This window comes from Dipodomys spectabilis, unplaced genomic scaffold, assembly GCF_019054845.1.
Source record: "Dipodomys spectabilis isolate Male_0828 unplaced genomic scaffold, ASM1905484v1 ptg000098l, whole genome shotgun sequence".
NCBI lineage: Eukaryota > Metazoa > Chordata > Mammalia > Rodentia > Heteromyidae > Dipodomys > Dipodomys spectabilis.
Window position 1 is genome coordinate 20,769,133 of NW_024870775.1, and position 17,536 is coordinate 20,786,668.

Below are 17,536 nucleotides of genomic sequence, written 5' to 3' on the forward strand. Positions count from 1 at the left end.
TTAAGAGTTATTATGAAACATCTCCAATTAAAAAGAGAAAAATATGCTGTACATGGAAATTCACTGTAATTTTTTTCAGTTTAAAAAATACACTAAAACATAAAGTTCAATAAATTTATAGTGTGTTATCCTGGGTGTTAGGACATTTATTGGGCATAAATTTGTCAACAATTCCACAACCAAACTGGATTCCGAAAGACTTCCTCAGGCTGATTTTTACCTGGCTTATGACCAACAGATACTAAGACAGTGCCTCTTAGGTTTACATTTTCAGCTCCATGATTATCCTCTGCACTTTACTGGACATTACCAAAATTTTGTTGAAAGAATGCTCAGTACATCTACACTTGAGTGAAATAGATTATAAAATGTTCCTCATCAGAGCGTGTCGTCTTCTGTTGAAGCACCTAATGTTATTAAACAAGTACATGGTTTCCACATCTCAGTTTCTTCATATGTCTATCCAATAAGAAACCTAAATTGGTCAGTGAGAGTGAGTACAGGTAATATTTTCATTACCTAATACCTTACCTCTTTGCTTCCTTCCCACCCTTCCATTTTTCCTTCTATTTGCTCCCTCATTCTTTCTCTTCCTCCTTTCTATTTCTCTCTTCCCTTGTTCCTTCTGTCCTTTCTTCCACTCTCCCCCTTTCTTGCTTCCCTCTCTCCCTTCCTTATTACTCTTTCTTTCTGAGCATCACAAACATAAACAAATAGAAAATGTAGAACAAACCTATGCTTCTTCAATGACACAGATGGAGTACACATTTACCATTTTAATCATGCATTCATTTTATAAGATGAGAAACTGAAATCTTCCCAGGTTGGTGTCACTAAAAATAATAACTGGTATATATTAAGTATATAAAATAGTAGATATTCTTATAACACCTACAGCTCTTTCACAATTAAAAAAGTACATTTATTTTCCTATACTACTTCAGAGTTGCTCAAAGTATGCAATTTCTTTTCTGCTTTGTGCTAAGTGATCCTCCACAATATTAAAATAAAAGAGCAAGATGAAGAAAATGGTTCAAAACAAAATGATATAGTCATCTATAAGGTCAATATCAGTTGGGCTGTTAGACTTTCCATGAAGAGTTTATTAAGGCTTTGGCGGACTATGCCTCTTACCTGGTGTTTGAAAGTTAAGGCGCCTCAGTTCTACTGGGTCTGTTGGATGGTGTGAAGGGACCTCCTTACTGTTCGGTATGCTGCTTTTTCTAGACTCAGATTCTGCCCTTTTCCTATAGGGAGAAAATTAAAATTGAAGAATTGAAATATATCTCTTGGAAAATGGAGAGAGTTACACCACCTCAAATTCTGTTTTAAAACTTTAACTGGCTAATTTGTGATCGTGTTCAAGGTTGCTATGCCTTTGCTGCCCCACAGTTTCAGTGGATGATCTAAAAGTCTTCCTTTAGCTCCCAGATTAAACTATTCACTGTCTCAAGGCTTCACAATCTTAGGAAGTGTTGTTAATATATATTCATATCTTTGTTCGGCAGGTCTCTATTTTCTACTGCTTCTATTTATGAGGAATAAGAGAGCGGGCCTCTAGTAATCAGTGCTAATATTGTTTTTATCACTGAGAAACTACTGGCCTCAATATTACAAACTTGGTCTGTTTCATTTTCCTCCCTCTAATTAAAAACAAATGGTAGTTACAAAATGGAGATATACTCAATATGCTCATGAGGCAGGGAAACACAACAAATGCATTTCTAATCTTAATACCCAGAAGGAGAACTGGGACCATGTAAGACCAATGTTGTTGCTCTTTTTCAAGAAGGAAAAATAATAGTGTTGACTGTTTACAGTTATGTTGAGCTAACTATGATGGATGAAACTGAACCACCGAAAGATCAGAAAAAAAATAAGTTTCATCCCATGGGCAGCCCAACTCTTCTCATGATTACTCAAGATATAACTAAAAGGTTCTGTGAGAAATATGAGTCTTCACCTAATTTATCTTATCTTTGTTTTAAAAGCTGATTTTATCATATATACTTACTTTAGCTTTACAATGTAACTTTAACTGATTTCTAGATCAAGATCTGTTAGATATATTCAAGAGATTTCTTTGTGCATTTCCTTTCAAACCCAAATAACTATCTTCTCAAATGAAGATTTAGATTAAAATGTGCACTTAACAAATGAAATTCTTTTTCGGATAGTTTTTTTCCCCCTCCCATATACTGATCCCAGTTATCTCTATGCTGGACTTACAATCCTTGCACCTTATCCCTGCTCAAAACAAAAACATTTTTATTACAGGAGGAAGTGCTGCCAAGCTTCTCACTTTCTCTTTTCCATCTGATGGTGGTACGGCTCATTAGTGCTGCTGTGGCAATGGACACCCATGCAATGCCAAGCAGGTCATTTTATGTTTAGCCAGATCATTCCTGTTCCATAGCCTTTCATTCCATCTCTGATCATCTGTATGGAATCAAACTCACCAAGGGAAGAAGGGAAGGTTGATGCAAAGGGGATATGCACTTGATTTTCTCTAGCTCAGTATCTTCGAAAAAAACATCTCAAAAAAGTGAATTTTCTTGAGTGAATCCTATTAGACACTGTGCTTTCTGAGTATCTTGTATTAACTTGGCTGCTTAGGATTTCCTTTTTTCCTAAAGGTGTCAGGTACAGCCTTAGGATAGAATGTACTCATCATCTCTATGGCCAAAATCCAAGTCAATCTTTGTTTTTGAAATATGCTAAAGTTACCAGCAACTTCACTTATATGGATTGGAAAATGACAAAGAAAGAAGAGATGGAGGATATATGAGAAAGAGATGAGAAGGAAGCTGGGGGGGGGGCGCTCAGAAGATCAGACAGAAGAACATGATGATTATTTTCAAAGTAGTAAACGTTACTGCAATCATACTACAGAATTTGCCTCACCACAATGAGAGAGTCACTTTACCACTGAAAATGCAAAAATGAACTAGATAATGAAATGTCACTGAGTGCAGCTAGCCAATCAATCTCATATGAAACCTAGGGTTGGTCTTCATTCTCTGAATATATACTAGTACCGTTAGGCACTGGCCTTTTTATGTAATATGGCACAGGCACACACTACTGATGCACCAGACCCAGTGAATACAACCTGAATTCTCTCTCCTCAATGGCTCGCCTGTCATTCTCACAAGATTATGGAAACAAGAATTGCACATATCTCTGCAAGGAAATTGCTTCACTCTTAGGGGTACTATTAAAAAAACAACCCCCTTATCTTCATTTTCCCAGAGGCCAAGTTTGAGTGACACTGAGCTGGAGGCACAGAAAAGAACACATTCAAAAATTTAGCCAACTTCTGTACCAGAGAAGTTGGAAATCATGTCTTGTTGTCAAGATGGGAGTGTCAGAAAACACAGGGTATGGGATTAAAGTTATTTACAATTCATGTTTATAATAAACTGGAAGAAGGAGGGCTCTGGACATCTGATAACTATTTTCTCTCTGATGTAATTAAATGATAGGCAAAACCTTGGATTCCACAAATCCTTATCCAGCCTGGAAAACAAGCTTTATATATTTATTAGTTTGTTTTGATGATGAAAACATAGATAGTTCTGGCTAATCATATTAGTACTACATTATTTTGAGAAACTCATGTATCATTTTTTTTTTGTCTAACATAGGAAGGATTTCTAAGAGAAGATGATGTATTGGTCATCGTTGGTAATAAAAGTAAAAAGCTTTCAGAAATTGAATTTTTGCTCATAAAATATCAAAAGGCATGCACTAATCTAATCAGGCCCAACATGAACGTAGGTAGTCACATTTTCTTAGTGAGTATTCAAAAGACTCATATTCATTTTCAATTTAAAAAATGAAAGAATAGTGACTAGACATTAAATTTGTCTTATTATTTAAGTTAGAACTATAAAACCCTAGTGAAATTTTACTTCTTAGAACTCAATCATGTACAAGAATCAATGTGCTATGGAGGAAATGGAAAATCATATGACATGCCAGATCTGTGAGAAGCTGCATATAAACTTTGTTGTTGGCAATGTAGGAAGTGTTCAAGAAAAAGGTACTTCCTGTCAAAGCGGTGCTTTACTTTTATTTCATCTGGCTCTCAGGAGGGACACCAGGGAAAAAAGACTTTAGGTGCAAAGATTACATTCATGGTTTTACAACAAGGGCATGTGGACATTTGCAATCAGTATTTTGAAAGAAATCTCTAGTATGATTATTTGAAGAAATAGTTCGAAATTTTGAATCACTACTAAGAATGTACTACTCTTAAGCCTGGTAACACCAGCATTGGGTATCTGTCAATTGCAAACATTCTTGATAACTTCTTAATTTACATATTAGAGGAATAAGCACTCTTGGTCCACTTTTCTCATCTTAATAGCAGTACAAGAGGTGATTAACTGTAAAAAAAAAAACAACAACAACAAAAAAAAACATGGCCAGTAGCCAGACACCATTGGTTTAGGTCTATAATCCTAGCTACTCAGGAGGCGGAGATCTGAGGATTATGGTTCAAAGTCAGCTCAGGCAGGGAAATTAGTGAGACTCTTATCTCCAAGAAACTATTCAGAAAAAGTTGGAAGCGGCACTGTAGCTCAAGTGGTAGAGCCCTAGCCTTGAGCACAAAGAGGCCTAGGGACAAGACCCAGACCTGGAGGTTAAGCATCAGGACCACAAAAATAAAAATAGTGGACAGTGTTCCAAAGGAAGTTAGATCTCTGAGTACATTCATGGGTTCAGCATTTTAAAATTTGGCCAGAGAGGAAGAAGACTACTTTGTATGTTATTTTCTGCAGGGTTAATGGCAATTACCAGTGTGTACAAAAGAAAGGAACCTCACATGTGTAATGGGTGTCTATTACTCAATGTGTGGCTGTCAAACTATAGAAAGTAATTATAGAGAAAAACAGTTCAGGTCCCCTCAGACCTAGACCTGCATGAGAATCATCTGGAAGGACTTGTGAAATACAAGCTGCTAGTTCAGTGTCTAGAGTTTCTGTTTGGACTCTAGTGTGACTCAAGAAGTTGTATTTCTGTTAACTTTCCAGGGGTCATGTATACCATTATTGTTTGTCAGGTACTACTCACCAAGCTCAAAAGACAGAAAATAACATGAACTAATTATCCAATAACCACACAGGACATTCTGCCTATTCTTCTTGTTATTATTACTCAGGGATGGAAGATAATGGAGAATCATTTTGAATTAAGTAAGAGTTTTCACAAAGCTCATCGGTATTTGTAGAAAACGAAATGCTAACATTAGTGTCTCAAGAGGTGATCTGTGATCAGTCTTCCAAAGTGACTAATGGTTTAAAAAAAAACAAACAAAACAAAACAAAAAACCAAAAAGGCTTATACGACACCTTACATTTCTTCTATGCAGACACATTAACACATAGATACTCATTTAACTTTGACCACTAACAAAACTCAGAAGCTAGTTTTGGTCACCTTCAAATTTGGTTTTTATTAAATTCTTTTCTTATATAGTATAGTTGTTTTTCAGAATGTTCTTAGTATCAAACTTAATGCCTACAAGAAGGCTTTGTCCATCTTCCATGTGACAGGTAACATTTTTCATACATGGCCCCACCCTCACCTTTTCAATAACTCCAAAGGCTACCAGTATCTTAGTGTTTTTCTTACTGAGAATTGAAGGGATTTTTCCCTCTATTCCTCACCTGTCAGGTTTACTGCTCCATTTTAATGCAGCAAAAAAAGGAAAAAGAAAGGCTAAATGTTAGTTGGCCAATGGTAACAAGAGTAACCATGACAACCAAGATTTAAAAAATAGTGCTCACAAGCAAAGACACATAACTGACAAACATTAGGAAATGACACCATATTAAAATATATTTTAAGGTCTTGAATACTGGTAAACACAAGTTTACATGGATGCATAAAGAATCAGTATATCTGTGTGTGTGTGTGTGTATCTATGTGTTAGTGCTACAATTTTAGGATTATATACTATATTAATATTAATTCATCACCTACAAAATAGTGATATGATTATACGCTAGAGGTGTGTAACGATAGACATAATTTGATTTTTACATAACATGCCACGAGAAAACTACTAATATACATAATGAAAATACAATGGTATTTCATAAAAGACATTCAGCCATTTAACATGAAAATTCTTCTGTTAAGTGGTATGTTATCCCTTTAATGACATAAAATATCTGCAAATTACATTGAACTGTACAAAAAGTCTGCATAACAGGGTAATACACCATATTGAAATGAAGTGGCAGAAATGATTTCTTCAAACACCTCTTGATAAGTAAGGCAATCATAAATCACTTTTTTCCAATAAAGGATTAAATACATTTTCAGTTTGGGAAAATATAATACTCCTCATTATAAACCTACAGAGCATGACCCAATTATATAAACTGGGCTAATCCAGGGAGGCATTTTATTACCAGCCACTGAAAAGACAGATGTTTTCCTCATCATAGTACTGCTGCCTGTGACACAATGACCTTATGTCTTCACAGGTACTTGGCCTATACTACTGTGTTGATTGTTTCAATACCATAGTGTTTTTCCTCAGACATTGTTTCCTTTTTCTGAAAAAAAAAACTGATCGTTTGAGACAAATTGCAAAGTAGTGAGTTCCTGATAACAAACATAAAACCACTAATAGCAAAAATAAAGCCACTAAACCCATAATGCCTATTTCACCCACGTGAAATATATGACATTATAAGATAATCCAGTTCAGTTTCAAAGAAAAAGAAAACCCACATTTAAATAGCACAGATACACACATAAAGAGTAAATGATTCAAATGATTTCAAATGACTGGTTAATCCTTTTTCTTCTTAATCTTAATTTATCAGACATGCTACATTAAAACAAATCCTATCATCCATATTTCTATTGCCCATTTTTTTGTCAATGACTTCATTAGAGAAACCAGTATAAGGAAATCTACTCCTCTGTATTTAAGGGTACCATTTAGTAAATTACTAGTTTTATGTGGCAATTATGTGCTGGAGTATTCACATAAAAAAATACGTAGTTGATATACAAAACCATTCCTCTTCTAGAGAAAAGTCAGCTTCAGCATAGATGAGTGAATGTTTGATGTAAATATCTGAATTTAAAGACTTTCAGAATGGCTAAATTTAAACTAGAGGTGATAATTATGACTATAAATTTATTGCAGGTTTTTCCAGATAAGATGAAGGCAATATTGAATTATGGAATGAACAACTAGAAGAAATTGAGTTTGACTTAATACTATTATTACACCTTTATAGATTCAACTATTTTATATGGCTCTAGGCCAAGCCCCCTACTATGCACAATGGGGATAGAGCAAGAAATAAGAATGCCTTTGATTTACAGTGTAGTGGTAGCAGAACCAAGAAAAGGAGCAACTGCAGAAAGCAGTGGGTTCCATTACAGGTAAGGAGAGAGGACATGAATGATTTAGAAAAGAGAAGCATAACACATCCTGAAGTGGTTTAGTAGAAACAAAAAAAAATGGAAATACCCAAAAAAGTAATGTCATTGAGTAGCTGACATCTTCACTCACTTCTAAAGGATGAATTAAGGGTGATTCAGGCCAGAAGTGTCAGGGATTAAGAGAGCAGGCATTCCCGTTGCATCAAGGGGCCAGCTAAGAGCCCAGAAGGGGGAAAACCAGCACTGCCTTGTTAGGTCAGAAGTAATATCTCAAAATACTCAGGAGTGCAGTGATTTGCACCTGGTGATAACTTCTACGTAGAATTGATGCAAAAAGTAGAGACTGAAGAGTTTAAAGCAAGTTTGGAGCTGGAGTATGCTAGAAAAATGACTGTCACTATTTTAGTTACTCCCCTCCCCCATGGTCTTTCTATGTAAGCATAGCAGGATGGGAATGGAAATTATCATCTTCATAGTGTCCACTCAGGCTGGACTATTACCAATTGATCACGTGATTTTGCCTGACTTCCTGTTCCACACTTCTTTTTTTTTTTCCACCGAGTATAGAAAACTCTTCTCACCCATCCTATCAAGCATTTCCAAAGATCCAGATCAACATTTTATTTTTCAGTTGTTTTCTATATACAAAAATTTGCAGGGTACCTGTGGCTCACGTCTGCAATCTTAGCTACCCAGGAGGCTGATGTGAGGATTACAATTTGAAGCCATCTAGGAAAGAAACATCTTAAGACTCTTATCACCAATTAATCACTGAAAAAGCCATGGAGCCACGGAGCCATGCCTTAAGTAGTAGAGAGCTAGCATTGAGCAAGAAAGTTCAGAGACAGTGTTCAGGCTCTGAGTTCTAGCCCCGAGACCTGCATACACACCAAAAAGTCTTGGGTAGTTCTGGAAATTATAACTGAGTGTCTTCCATATGGAACAAGTATACAGTCAATGAATGTCTATGAATTTTTAATAGCTTTGAATGATTTAAAGTGAAGGGTAGACAAAGGGAGGTTAGATTAATTTTGGACAATTGTATATACATATTGAGCCTACACTAATAATAATAATAATAATAATAATTCTAGCTCTATGTTCTTAAGCTTAGAGTAATGTTATTTCAAAATCTTACTTTATCTAGTTCGCAGTACTTTATAAGCAAAGTGTTTCTTGGAAAGACTTTCTACTTCATGTGGCTACAAACCTTGAATGCAAGTATCCTGACAGCTATACCAGTGGATTCCTAAAATTTGTTATCATCTCAACTTGGAATTTTACCTTTTTTTAGCTCACCTAAGACATAGAATAAAAGCAAAAGAAAGGAAGAAAGAAAGGAAGGAAGGAAGGAAGGAAGGAAGGAAGGAAGGAAGGAAGGAAGGAAGGAAGAAAGAAAGAAAGAAAGAAAGAAAGAAAGAAAGAAAAAGAAAGAAAGAAAGAAAGAAAGAAAGGGAAATCCACAACCCAGGGAAATTTGAAGGTCAAAAATTTATCAAACATTGAAATTTACTTATGGTTCAGAAGGCAATACAGGGCCCTTGCAAGGCCTCAGTCATTACTTTTGTCACTAACTATCAATGTATTTAAAAGAGTACAACTTACTAGAATACAAAGCATAGTCAAACTAGCAGAATGACAGATCAAAATGTGCTTTTTTTTCTCAAGATAATATAATGGATAGAAAAGTATTAACAATAACTCCTTAGGTAATGGAGTAAACTACTTCATTAAGTGGTAAAACTATCCATAGTTACAAACTTATAATCAATGCAAGTGTCTTATAAATGGGTGTATCTGGCAAAGAGTTATCAAGAAATGTGAATCTGCAGTATTTTATGATCCCTCCCATCTCAAATCATTATTTGCATATAGGTACAGAAGTATTTTAATCATTACAGTAATACTAATGATACTTTTAATTCAGTCATTATCAATGACCTGTGTGTAAACTGAAAGGCATGTCAAAGAGGAAATGAATTTATTACATAATTAACTTTGTTCAGAGTCCAAGCTATAAAAGACACTATTCATTGGGTACAGAAGATTTCTTCTTGAACTGCTTCATGATAATCAAGAAGGACATTGTTGGGTCTACTTGAATTTCAAGTCAGGGATGTTCTTTACTGCTGAAACAAGCATTTCTATTTCAGAACTGCTTCATGGGCCTTCAGATGGTTTGCTAAATATACTTAGCATTCAAGGATATGTGCATTTTCCAACAATTGCATTAGACGATGCTTATATATACACACACAAAAATGCAACTTGCTTTTAACAGAATCATAAAACCTTTAAATATGATCCAAGTTTTGCAGAATTAGGAAAAATCATAATGGAGTTCAGTTTTTCAGACACATGCAGATGAAGCAATGAAACTTAATTTAAAATCTTTAAAAAATTATCAAGCCTATTGTTATCTAGTCATAACTCAGTCACAAATACCATACACACATCTCTGTTAAATGGTCTGATTTAACAATACCAGTCATATCCTAAGAAAATTAAACTAGAAAAAAAAAATGATATATCGGTCTTTTCTAATTTTGGTAACAGAAAACCATGTCATGTAATATGGTCCAGAAATGGCTGGTAACAGGAACTTGTTTTCTGATCTGACTGCCATGTGACTACAGGAATAAATATTCCCCAGAGAACAATTCGAATTGGCTTTCTTTATTTATTCTTTTTAAAAAATTACCTTCTCTTCTGGTAATAATTGGAGCAACAGACAGGAAACAGCTTCGTGTCTGGCTTGTGTTCAGAGAAGATTCATAACTCTTCTGGGTATTGTGACTACCTCTATGTCCTGTTCTTATCTCTTACACAGAAGAGAGTTTATGAGACACACCAGGCTCTGAAAGGGTCACACTAGATGTGGATTGGGAATGCAAGATTCAAACTATCTACTTAGGGCACAGCCTCACCTTTGATAATTTGCTTCCTTAGCTAGTATAGAGATGGATTATGGAATGATGGCAGTGATCCAAATAAGGATGAATATTTCCTGTATTGTTTCTAACTCCAGAATAGGATAGGCCATTTAATGGGCTATAGTAATGAACTTTCATTTGCCATTTCTGTCTTCAACTTTCTCTTCATGATAGAATAAAATTGAATAAAGACTTAACAATGAAAAATTTCCAAAGAAGTATTTTGAAGGTATTCTTTTTAATAGTCAAGGTAAGAGGTGATTAAAAAGGGCATATCTCAGGAACTGAAGAAAAAAAAGGAATGGGGTTAGAAATAATAAGATCCATGGGGGGAAGGGAAAGAGGGAGAAAAAGGAGGGAGATGGTAACAAGTTCAACAAGATATGTACTCATTACGTAAGGTAATGAGTATTTTAATCACCAAAAGAAAAAAGAAAATGGAAAAAAAAAGGTAAGACCCCCCAAATGGAGCAACCTGGATATAAAAAAAATAATGAATGCAAATACTACAGTTGCATTAAACAAGAATGAAAGTCTCAAACATTATTATTTGATTTTGAAGGACAATATAAGTAGGAAGGAGAGAGAGAAGAAAGGAGATATAAGGAGGAGATACTTTGCATAGCAGCATTCCAAAGATGATGCTGTATAAAGAAAAATGGGTGTACAGATTAAAGTTTTAGAAAAATAAATTTTGGACTGTCAGAAAGCAGACATATTATCTAAAAGAGAGAGAATTCAGAAGTTAGTTGGATGTGATATATAAGAGATCACATTACATACAAATCTTATTATTTTAAATGGTTATATAGTTATAATTTAAAATCAGAAAGGATTTAGAGGAATAAGTACAAATTTCCTTAGTCTGGGAAGTGATCTAGTGGTAAAATTCAGGATAATATGTAATGGAGGCAGAATCAGAATAGAAAAAGTGAAGATCCTCAGACTTGCTGGATATGAATTATTCTCATCCTAATTGAGACCAAATATAACAATCAGATTGATATTCAAGCACATAAGGACTAACGTCATGTACTGTTTTGAGTGAGGAAATGGTACTTTTGGTTCCTCCTTCTTAGGCACAAATGAGAATTTAATAGTGAATACTTAGAATTAAGATTTAGAAGAAAAAGAGGGTTTTCCTTTTTTCTTTCTTTATTATTCCTTAGTTTTTAGCTACTTTCCTTGAGAAATAGCAACAGGAAATATTTCAGCACATGTGCCGATTAATATTAGGATTTGTAGTGTTCCCAAAAAAAGACCTATTTGTTGAAAGCTTGACCACAAACAGTTGGTACTATTTTTTCAAGGTTCTGAAAGCTTTAGGAGATAGGATCTAACTAGAGGAGGTAGGTCACTGTAAGAGAGTCCTTTTAGGAGAGCTATCCCAGTTTTCTCCTTCCACTTCTATCCTCTTTGCTCCATTAAGTCTTCTGGCCATGATGAATTTCCCACAGGAAACCATGATTAAAAAGCAAAACAAAACAAAACATTTTTTCTCTTAAGGTGTTTCTATGTTTTTCCTGTCTAGTATTTTTGCCATAGTTACACAAAAGTAACTAATATAGATTGAAATGTAGACATGTAATAGGGCTTCAAAAATATATAGAAATTGAACAATCAATGATCTAAAATAATAAAACTGAAGCTGGTATGGAGTGATATGCTTGAGAATGTACTAAAACCCTAAAGAACATGAGAAGATTTCATCCTACACAAAGAAGTTCAGGGAAAGGAGAACAGAATGTATAAGATTGACAACAAAAATCTATGTCCTACACTGAACAAGATTCTAAACAGCTCAGTCTTTAGATTTGTCCAAACAAAAATAGTTTATTTCCAACAATCTTTGGGGCTGCATTGAAGTTTTTCTGCTGAAATCAACCACATAATGACAAGAGGACAATAAGTATGTCTTCAAAAATAAAGTAGAAGGAGAAATATTGAGCAGACCTACCTTTTGTAGAGAAGAATAGCAATGACAATGCAGATGATAAAGACCACTGCGAGGACAGGCCCTACAACCCAGATCAAGCCTTCCTCTTCATCTGTGATTGGCTGTGGGTCCAGATCCATTGACACAACAGGGTCAGAATAGGGGCTGGTTGCATACATCTTCTGAGGAAAAGCAGAGTCTATTTTAGTTTAAAAAGTGATGGCTTTCTTTTTTAATTGTCAAGGTGATATACAGAGGGGTTACAGTTACATACCTAAGGTAGTGAGTGCTTTCCTTTTTGAACGTTGTTACCCCTCCCTCATTTTCTCCCACTTTCCCTTCTACCCAATCCCCTCAAAATAGTAAAGTTCATTTCCAATATGCTGTCTTGTGAATATCACTGTTGCATTTGTTTGCACTTTATACTTTGTCTCACCATGTTGTTATTCCCCTTCCTTTCCCTAAGTCAGATAAAGTATACACAATACACAGGCTACCAAAATCAAATACAGTGACAACAGGGTATAAACCATAGGGAAAAAAATAATAGAAGAAAGCTGAAACAACTAACATAATATATTAAAAACAAGAAAGAAAAATCTCTTGTTTCCATAATTTGGAGTTCATTTAGCTTACCATCATCTTATATGATGATATAAGCTATTGAGCTACTGTGATCGTCTTCTAGGATGATCCAGACATATACTACTTATTAAAAAATAAGGGAAAACATGGGATCCATGTTTCTGTGGGCCTGGCTTACTTCACTTGATATAATTTTTTCCAAGTATTTCCATTTTTTAACAAATGGGACAATGTCATTTTTCTGATGGAAGCATAGAATTCCATTGTGTATATATACCACATTTTCATGATGCATTCATCTACTAAGGGGCATCTGGGTTGGTTCCTTATCTTAGCTATGGTAAATAATGCTGTAATGAACATGATTTTGCTGGTAGCTTTAGTATGGCTTTGTTTGTGATCATTTGGGTTAATGCCCAGAAGTAAGACTTCTAGGTCATAGAAAGATCTATGTTTAGTCTTTTGAGGAATCTCTTGAGAGCATCATTCATATTAGAAAGATGAAAAAGTCCAAGACAATGAAGTTGAGGACAAATGGATGGAGGATATTAGTTGGGTACAAAGGGAAGGAATGGAGGGAATGTAAGGAAAGAACAAAGCACAGAAGGAAGAGAAGAGAGAGTGCAACATCATTTTCTTTATAGAGTGAAATATAATTATTCATAATGGTATGAATTCACTGCTAAGTTTTCAATGAGAACTATATATAATAATGAAAAATTGATGAAGTGTAAAATATCAATAACTAACTGTCCCAATATATTTGATATACATTGTACCAATGTTTAGTTGCTCTCTGAAAATCAAGGGAAACATCAGAGTTCCAGACTTAAGGCATTACAACTTAAATATACCTACTCTAAAAATTTGCAATCCAAAAATGCTCTGGAATCTAAAATACTCTGAAATCTAAACTGCTTTGAGCAATTTCAAAATATGTCATATTTCAGACTTTTGGATTAGAGAGGTTATACAGATAAATGTATAAATATTCCAAAATTGAAAAAAAATCTCAGAAATCAGGAATACTTCTAGGCCCAAATATACTAGACAGGAGATGATCTGCATTACATGGTTAAAAAGATGGAAGTTAATTAAATGTTAAATTTTGACCATGCTCCTTTGGTTCATTGTTAGGACAAAAACAATGGAAGGCTAAGTCTACAATTCATAAAGAGAACTGCATTCTAATGGTCAGATAATAGATGCAAAGTTATATAGAACTAATGTTGCTTTCAAAAAGAATGTTTCAAAAAGAAAGATTTTTTTAGAACTTTAAAGAAGTTACCATTTATGTTTGCATCTTGTCTTATTGCTGTAGCTAGGCATTCTAATACTAGATTGAAGAGCAGTGGAGAGAGTTGGACATCCTTGTCTTGTTCCTCAGTTTAGAGGAAATGGCTTTAGCTTTTCATCATTGAGTATAATGCTGGCTGTAGGTTTGTCATATACAGCCTTTATTGTATTGAGGAATGTTCCATGGATTCCTAATTTTTCTAGAACCTTCATCATAAAGGGGTGTTGGATCTTGTCAAATGCTTTTTCTGCATCTATTGAGATAACCATGTGGTTCTTATCCTTGATCTTGTTGATGTGTGAATTATGTTAATTGATTTTCGTATATTGAACCAGCTTTGCATCCCTGAAATGAATCCTGTTTGATCGTGGTGTATGATTTTTTGGATGAATTGTTGAAGTCGATTGGCCAAAATTTTGTTGAGAAGTTTTGCATCAATGTTCATCAAAGAAATTGGTCTATAGTTCTCTTTCTTTGATGAGTCCCTGCCTGGTTTTGGGATGAGGGCTATTATGGCTTCATAGAATGAGTTCAAATGATCACAAACAAGACCATACTAAAGCTACCAGCACAACTATGTTTATCGCAGCATTATATACCATAGCTAAGATATGGAACCAATCCAGATGCACCTCAGTAGATGAATGGGTCAAGAAAATGTGGTATATATACACAATGAAATTCTATGCCTCCATCAGAAAGAATGCCATTGCCCATTTGTTAGGAAATGGAAATATTTGGAAAAAATTATATTAAGTGAAGTAAGCCAGGACCAAAGAAACATAGGTCCCATGGTTTCCCTTATTTGCAACAACTAGTATATGTTTGAGTCAAGTAGAAAAGGTAAGATAAGTTGATGTTAGGGAATGAACCCCAAGATAAGTATTCAAAATGTTTTTTTTCTTTCATGCAATTGTTTCTAACATATTTATAAGATGATTACTATGTTGCTTTGTATGTCCCTCCCCCACAGTATAACCCCTGCTTTCACTGTATTTGATGTTGGTATAATTTCTGGAGGGGAAGGGCAAAAACAAATCGTTTAACTAGGGATACAGGTGGACCCATTGCAACAATGAGATATACAAGTCGCTATGTCAAAAAATGAACTTTACAACTTTGGTGGGGGGGGGGATAAGGTGGGGGGAGGTGGGAGGAGTATGGGAAGGGATGGGAAGGGAAAACGAAGAGGAGGCAACAATGCTTGATAAGAAATGTACTCGTTATCTTGCCCATGTAATAGTAACTCCTCTATATGGTATTCTCACAATAATAAAAAAAAGAAGTTCCCATTTAATTTTGTTAGAGGTATGTTTGGAGGTTGCTTTGCTGTTTCCAACAAATAATGTATACTTTTGAAACTTACATTTTCTTGGTAAAGGGAAGTACTACTGAATGTCTATGAACTTTGTTTCTGTAATTTTCTATTTCAGAAAAATCTTCTCATAATTCTTTCGCTGAAGTATTTCCATAATTCCGTCTATTAAAACTTTTTCCTACTTAATAAACAATTCATACTCATTGGACATCTTGGTTTTCCTGATTCTCTATCACATCTCACTCAAACATCAACACTGGTGTTATTAACTAATTTGCAAATCTAATTGCTTTTACTCAGTTTTTACTCTTCTGAATATCTTTCTCAGATTTGCTCTGGTTGACAAAGACTGTGTGTGTGTGTGTGTGTGTGTGTGTGTGTGTGTGTGTGTGTGTGTGTGTGTGTGCACGAGTCAGTACTGGGATGTGAACCCGTATCTATTTTATTCAAGGCTGATGCACTACAAATTGAGCTACAGTTCCATTTCAGCTTTTCATGGTCAACTGGAGATAAGAATCTCAGGGACATTTCTGCCTTGGCTGGCTTTGAGGCTTCATCCTCAAATTTCAGCTTCCTGAGTAGGATTATGGGATGTGAACAAATGGCATTCAGGTGACCAAAGATTTTTAAAAACATCTCTTTATGACTTTCTTAGTTCTAAATTCAATTGCTTCCTTTCTAATTTTTCCTAGTGATCTTCAGATCTCAGACTCCTCAGTAGAAGGATTATAAGGTGTGAACCACTGACACAAAGCTCACTGAAGATATTTTTTCAATTTCTCTCTTTGATTTTAATATTTCTAAATTTGTCTCCTTCCTAAACTCTCCAACCTGCTTGAACTCTATTAATAAAGTTTGATTCCTTTGACTGTGTATCTCAGGGGGCAGTATTCTTAAGTTTTGCTGTTCACTAGCCTGCCTTTCTCAACCCTAACTTTAACTGCTAGCTTGTGAACAGATTATTTCCTCATTAATGTTCCTAAACTCAGGAACTCTACTAATTTCCAAACTTTCCCATACACATCTTCTTCTGGTTTTCCACGTATTTCTTATCTCACTATCAATGAGATTATTGACTTTACTTCTCAATGACATACATGTCACCAGGCTTATATGTTACCTCTACAGTCTCATGGTTACTATTGTTAATATAGGATATAATTCATGCCCTCCTGTCCATACTAAGAATTTTTTCTTCCTTCTAATCATCATAACTGCTGTTAGAGTTATTGTCCTAAATTGAAACCATTCTTAAGAGGCTCTGGTAATCTCTAGTTAAAACCTAAGTATCTTCTCATGATTCTCTAGAGCCCTCACAATTTTTCCAACCACATCTAACCAATTCTGCCCCAGTGAGCCTTTTTGCTACAGTTCCATGAATGTTCATTCTATTCTTGCTCCTTAACACTCTAACAATTTCCACAACATTTAGTTCTTAAAATCCAACCACTCTCCAAAGACCCACTTAAGTACATCCTCCTAACGGGAAGAAATAAGCCATTACAAAAATATACACATGAAAATAACATATGTAAAGAATTTACTTAGTCTTTTATACCTTTTTATATAGTGTCCACCATACTTTGTTTTAAATTTGTATATATGCTTCATTTCGTTTAATGAAACTTTAAAATCCTGGAAGGTAAGGCTTTATATACTCTTTGCATTTATATGTGACTAGTATAGACTTTGCATTTAGTAAGTTCTCAGCAAATCTGGGATAAAATAATGAGTAACTGATCTTTTCCAATGGCTGAAACATGAGTGAAAATGCCCATTTTTCAAGATCAGCAAATATATGTTTGTTTTTGTTTTCTGTCGGTTGTGGGGCTTGAATTCTAGGCTGGGAGCTGTCGTCTCTCAGCTCTTCAGCTCAAGGTTAGCACTTTACCACTTGAGCCACAGTGCCACTTCTGACTTTTTCTGTTTATATGGTGCTGAGGAATTGAACCTAGGTCCTCATGCATGCGAAGCAAGCACTCTAACACTGAGCCACCTTCCCAACCCAAATATATGTATTTTTAAAACATTTTACACTTTCAAGATTTATT

General features: G+C 34.9%; 1 protein-coding gene across 11 annotated transcripts in view; it reads right to left on the reverse strand.

Annotated features, from left to right (window-relative positions):
- Ptprd (protein tyrosine phosphatase receptor type D) overlaps nucleotides 1-17,536 on the reverse strand; it is a 514,161-nt gene that overhangs the window by 120,130 nt on the left and 376,495 nt on the right. For 7 of the 11 annotated variants that reach the window (XM_042686896.1, XM_042686890.1, XM_042686889.1 and 4 more), the window contains 2 exons: nucleotides 12,307-12,467; nucleotides 1,135-1,247 (listed from right to left, as the gene is read on the reverse strand). In XM_042686896.1, coding sequence (XP_042542830.1) covers nucleotides 1,135-1,247; nucleotides 12,307-12,467 — 274 coding nt within the window. The remainder of the gene's footprint in view (nucleotides 1-1,134; nucleotides 1,248-12,306; nucleotides 12,468-17,536) is intronic. The other 4 variants (XM_042686894.1, XM_042686895.1, XM_042686893.1 and 1 more) reach the window with 1 other exon arrangement.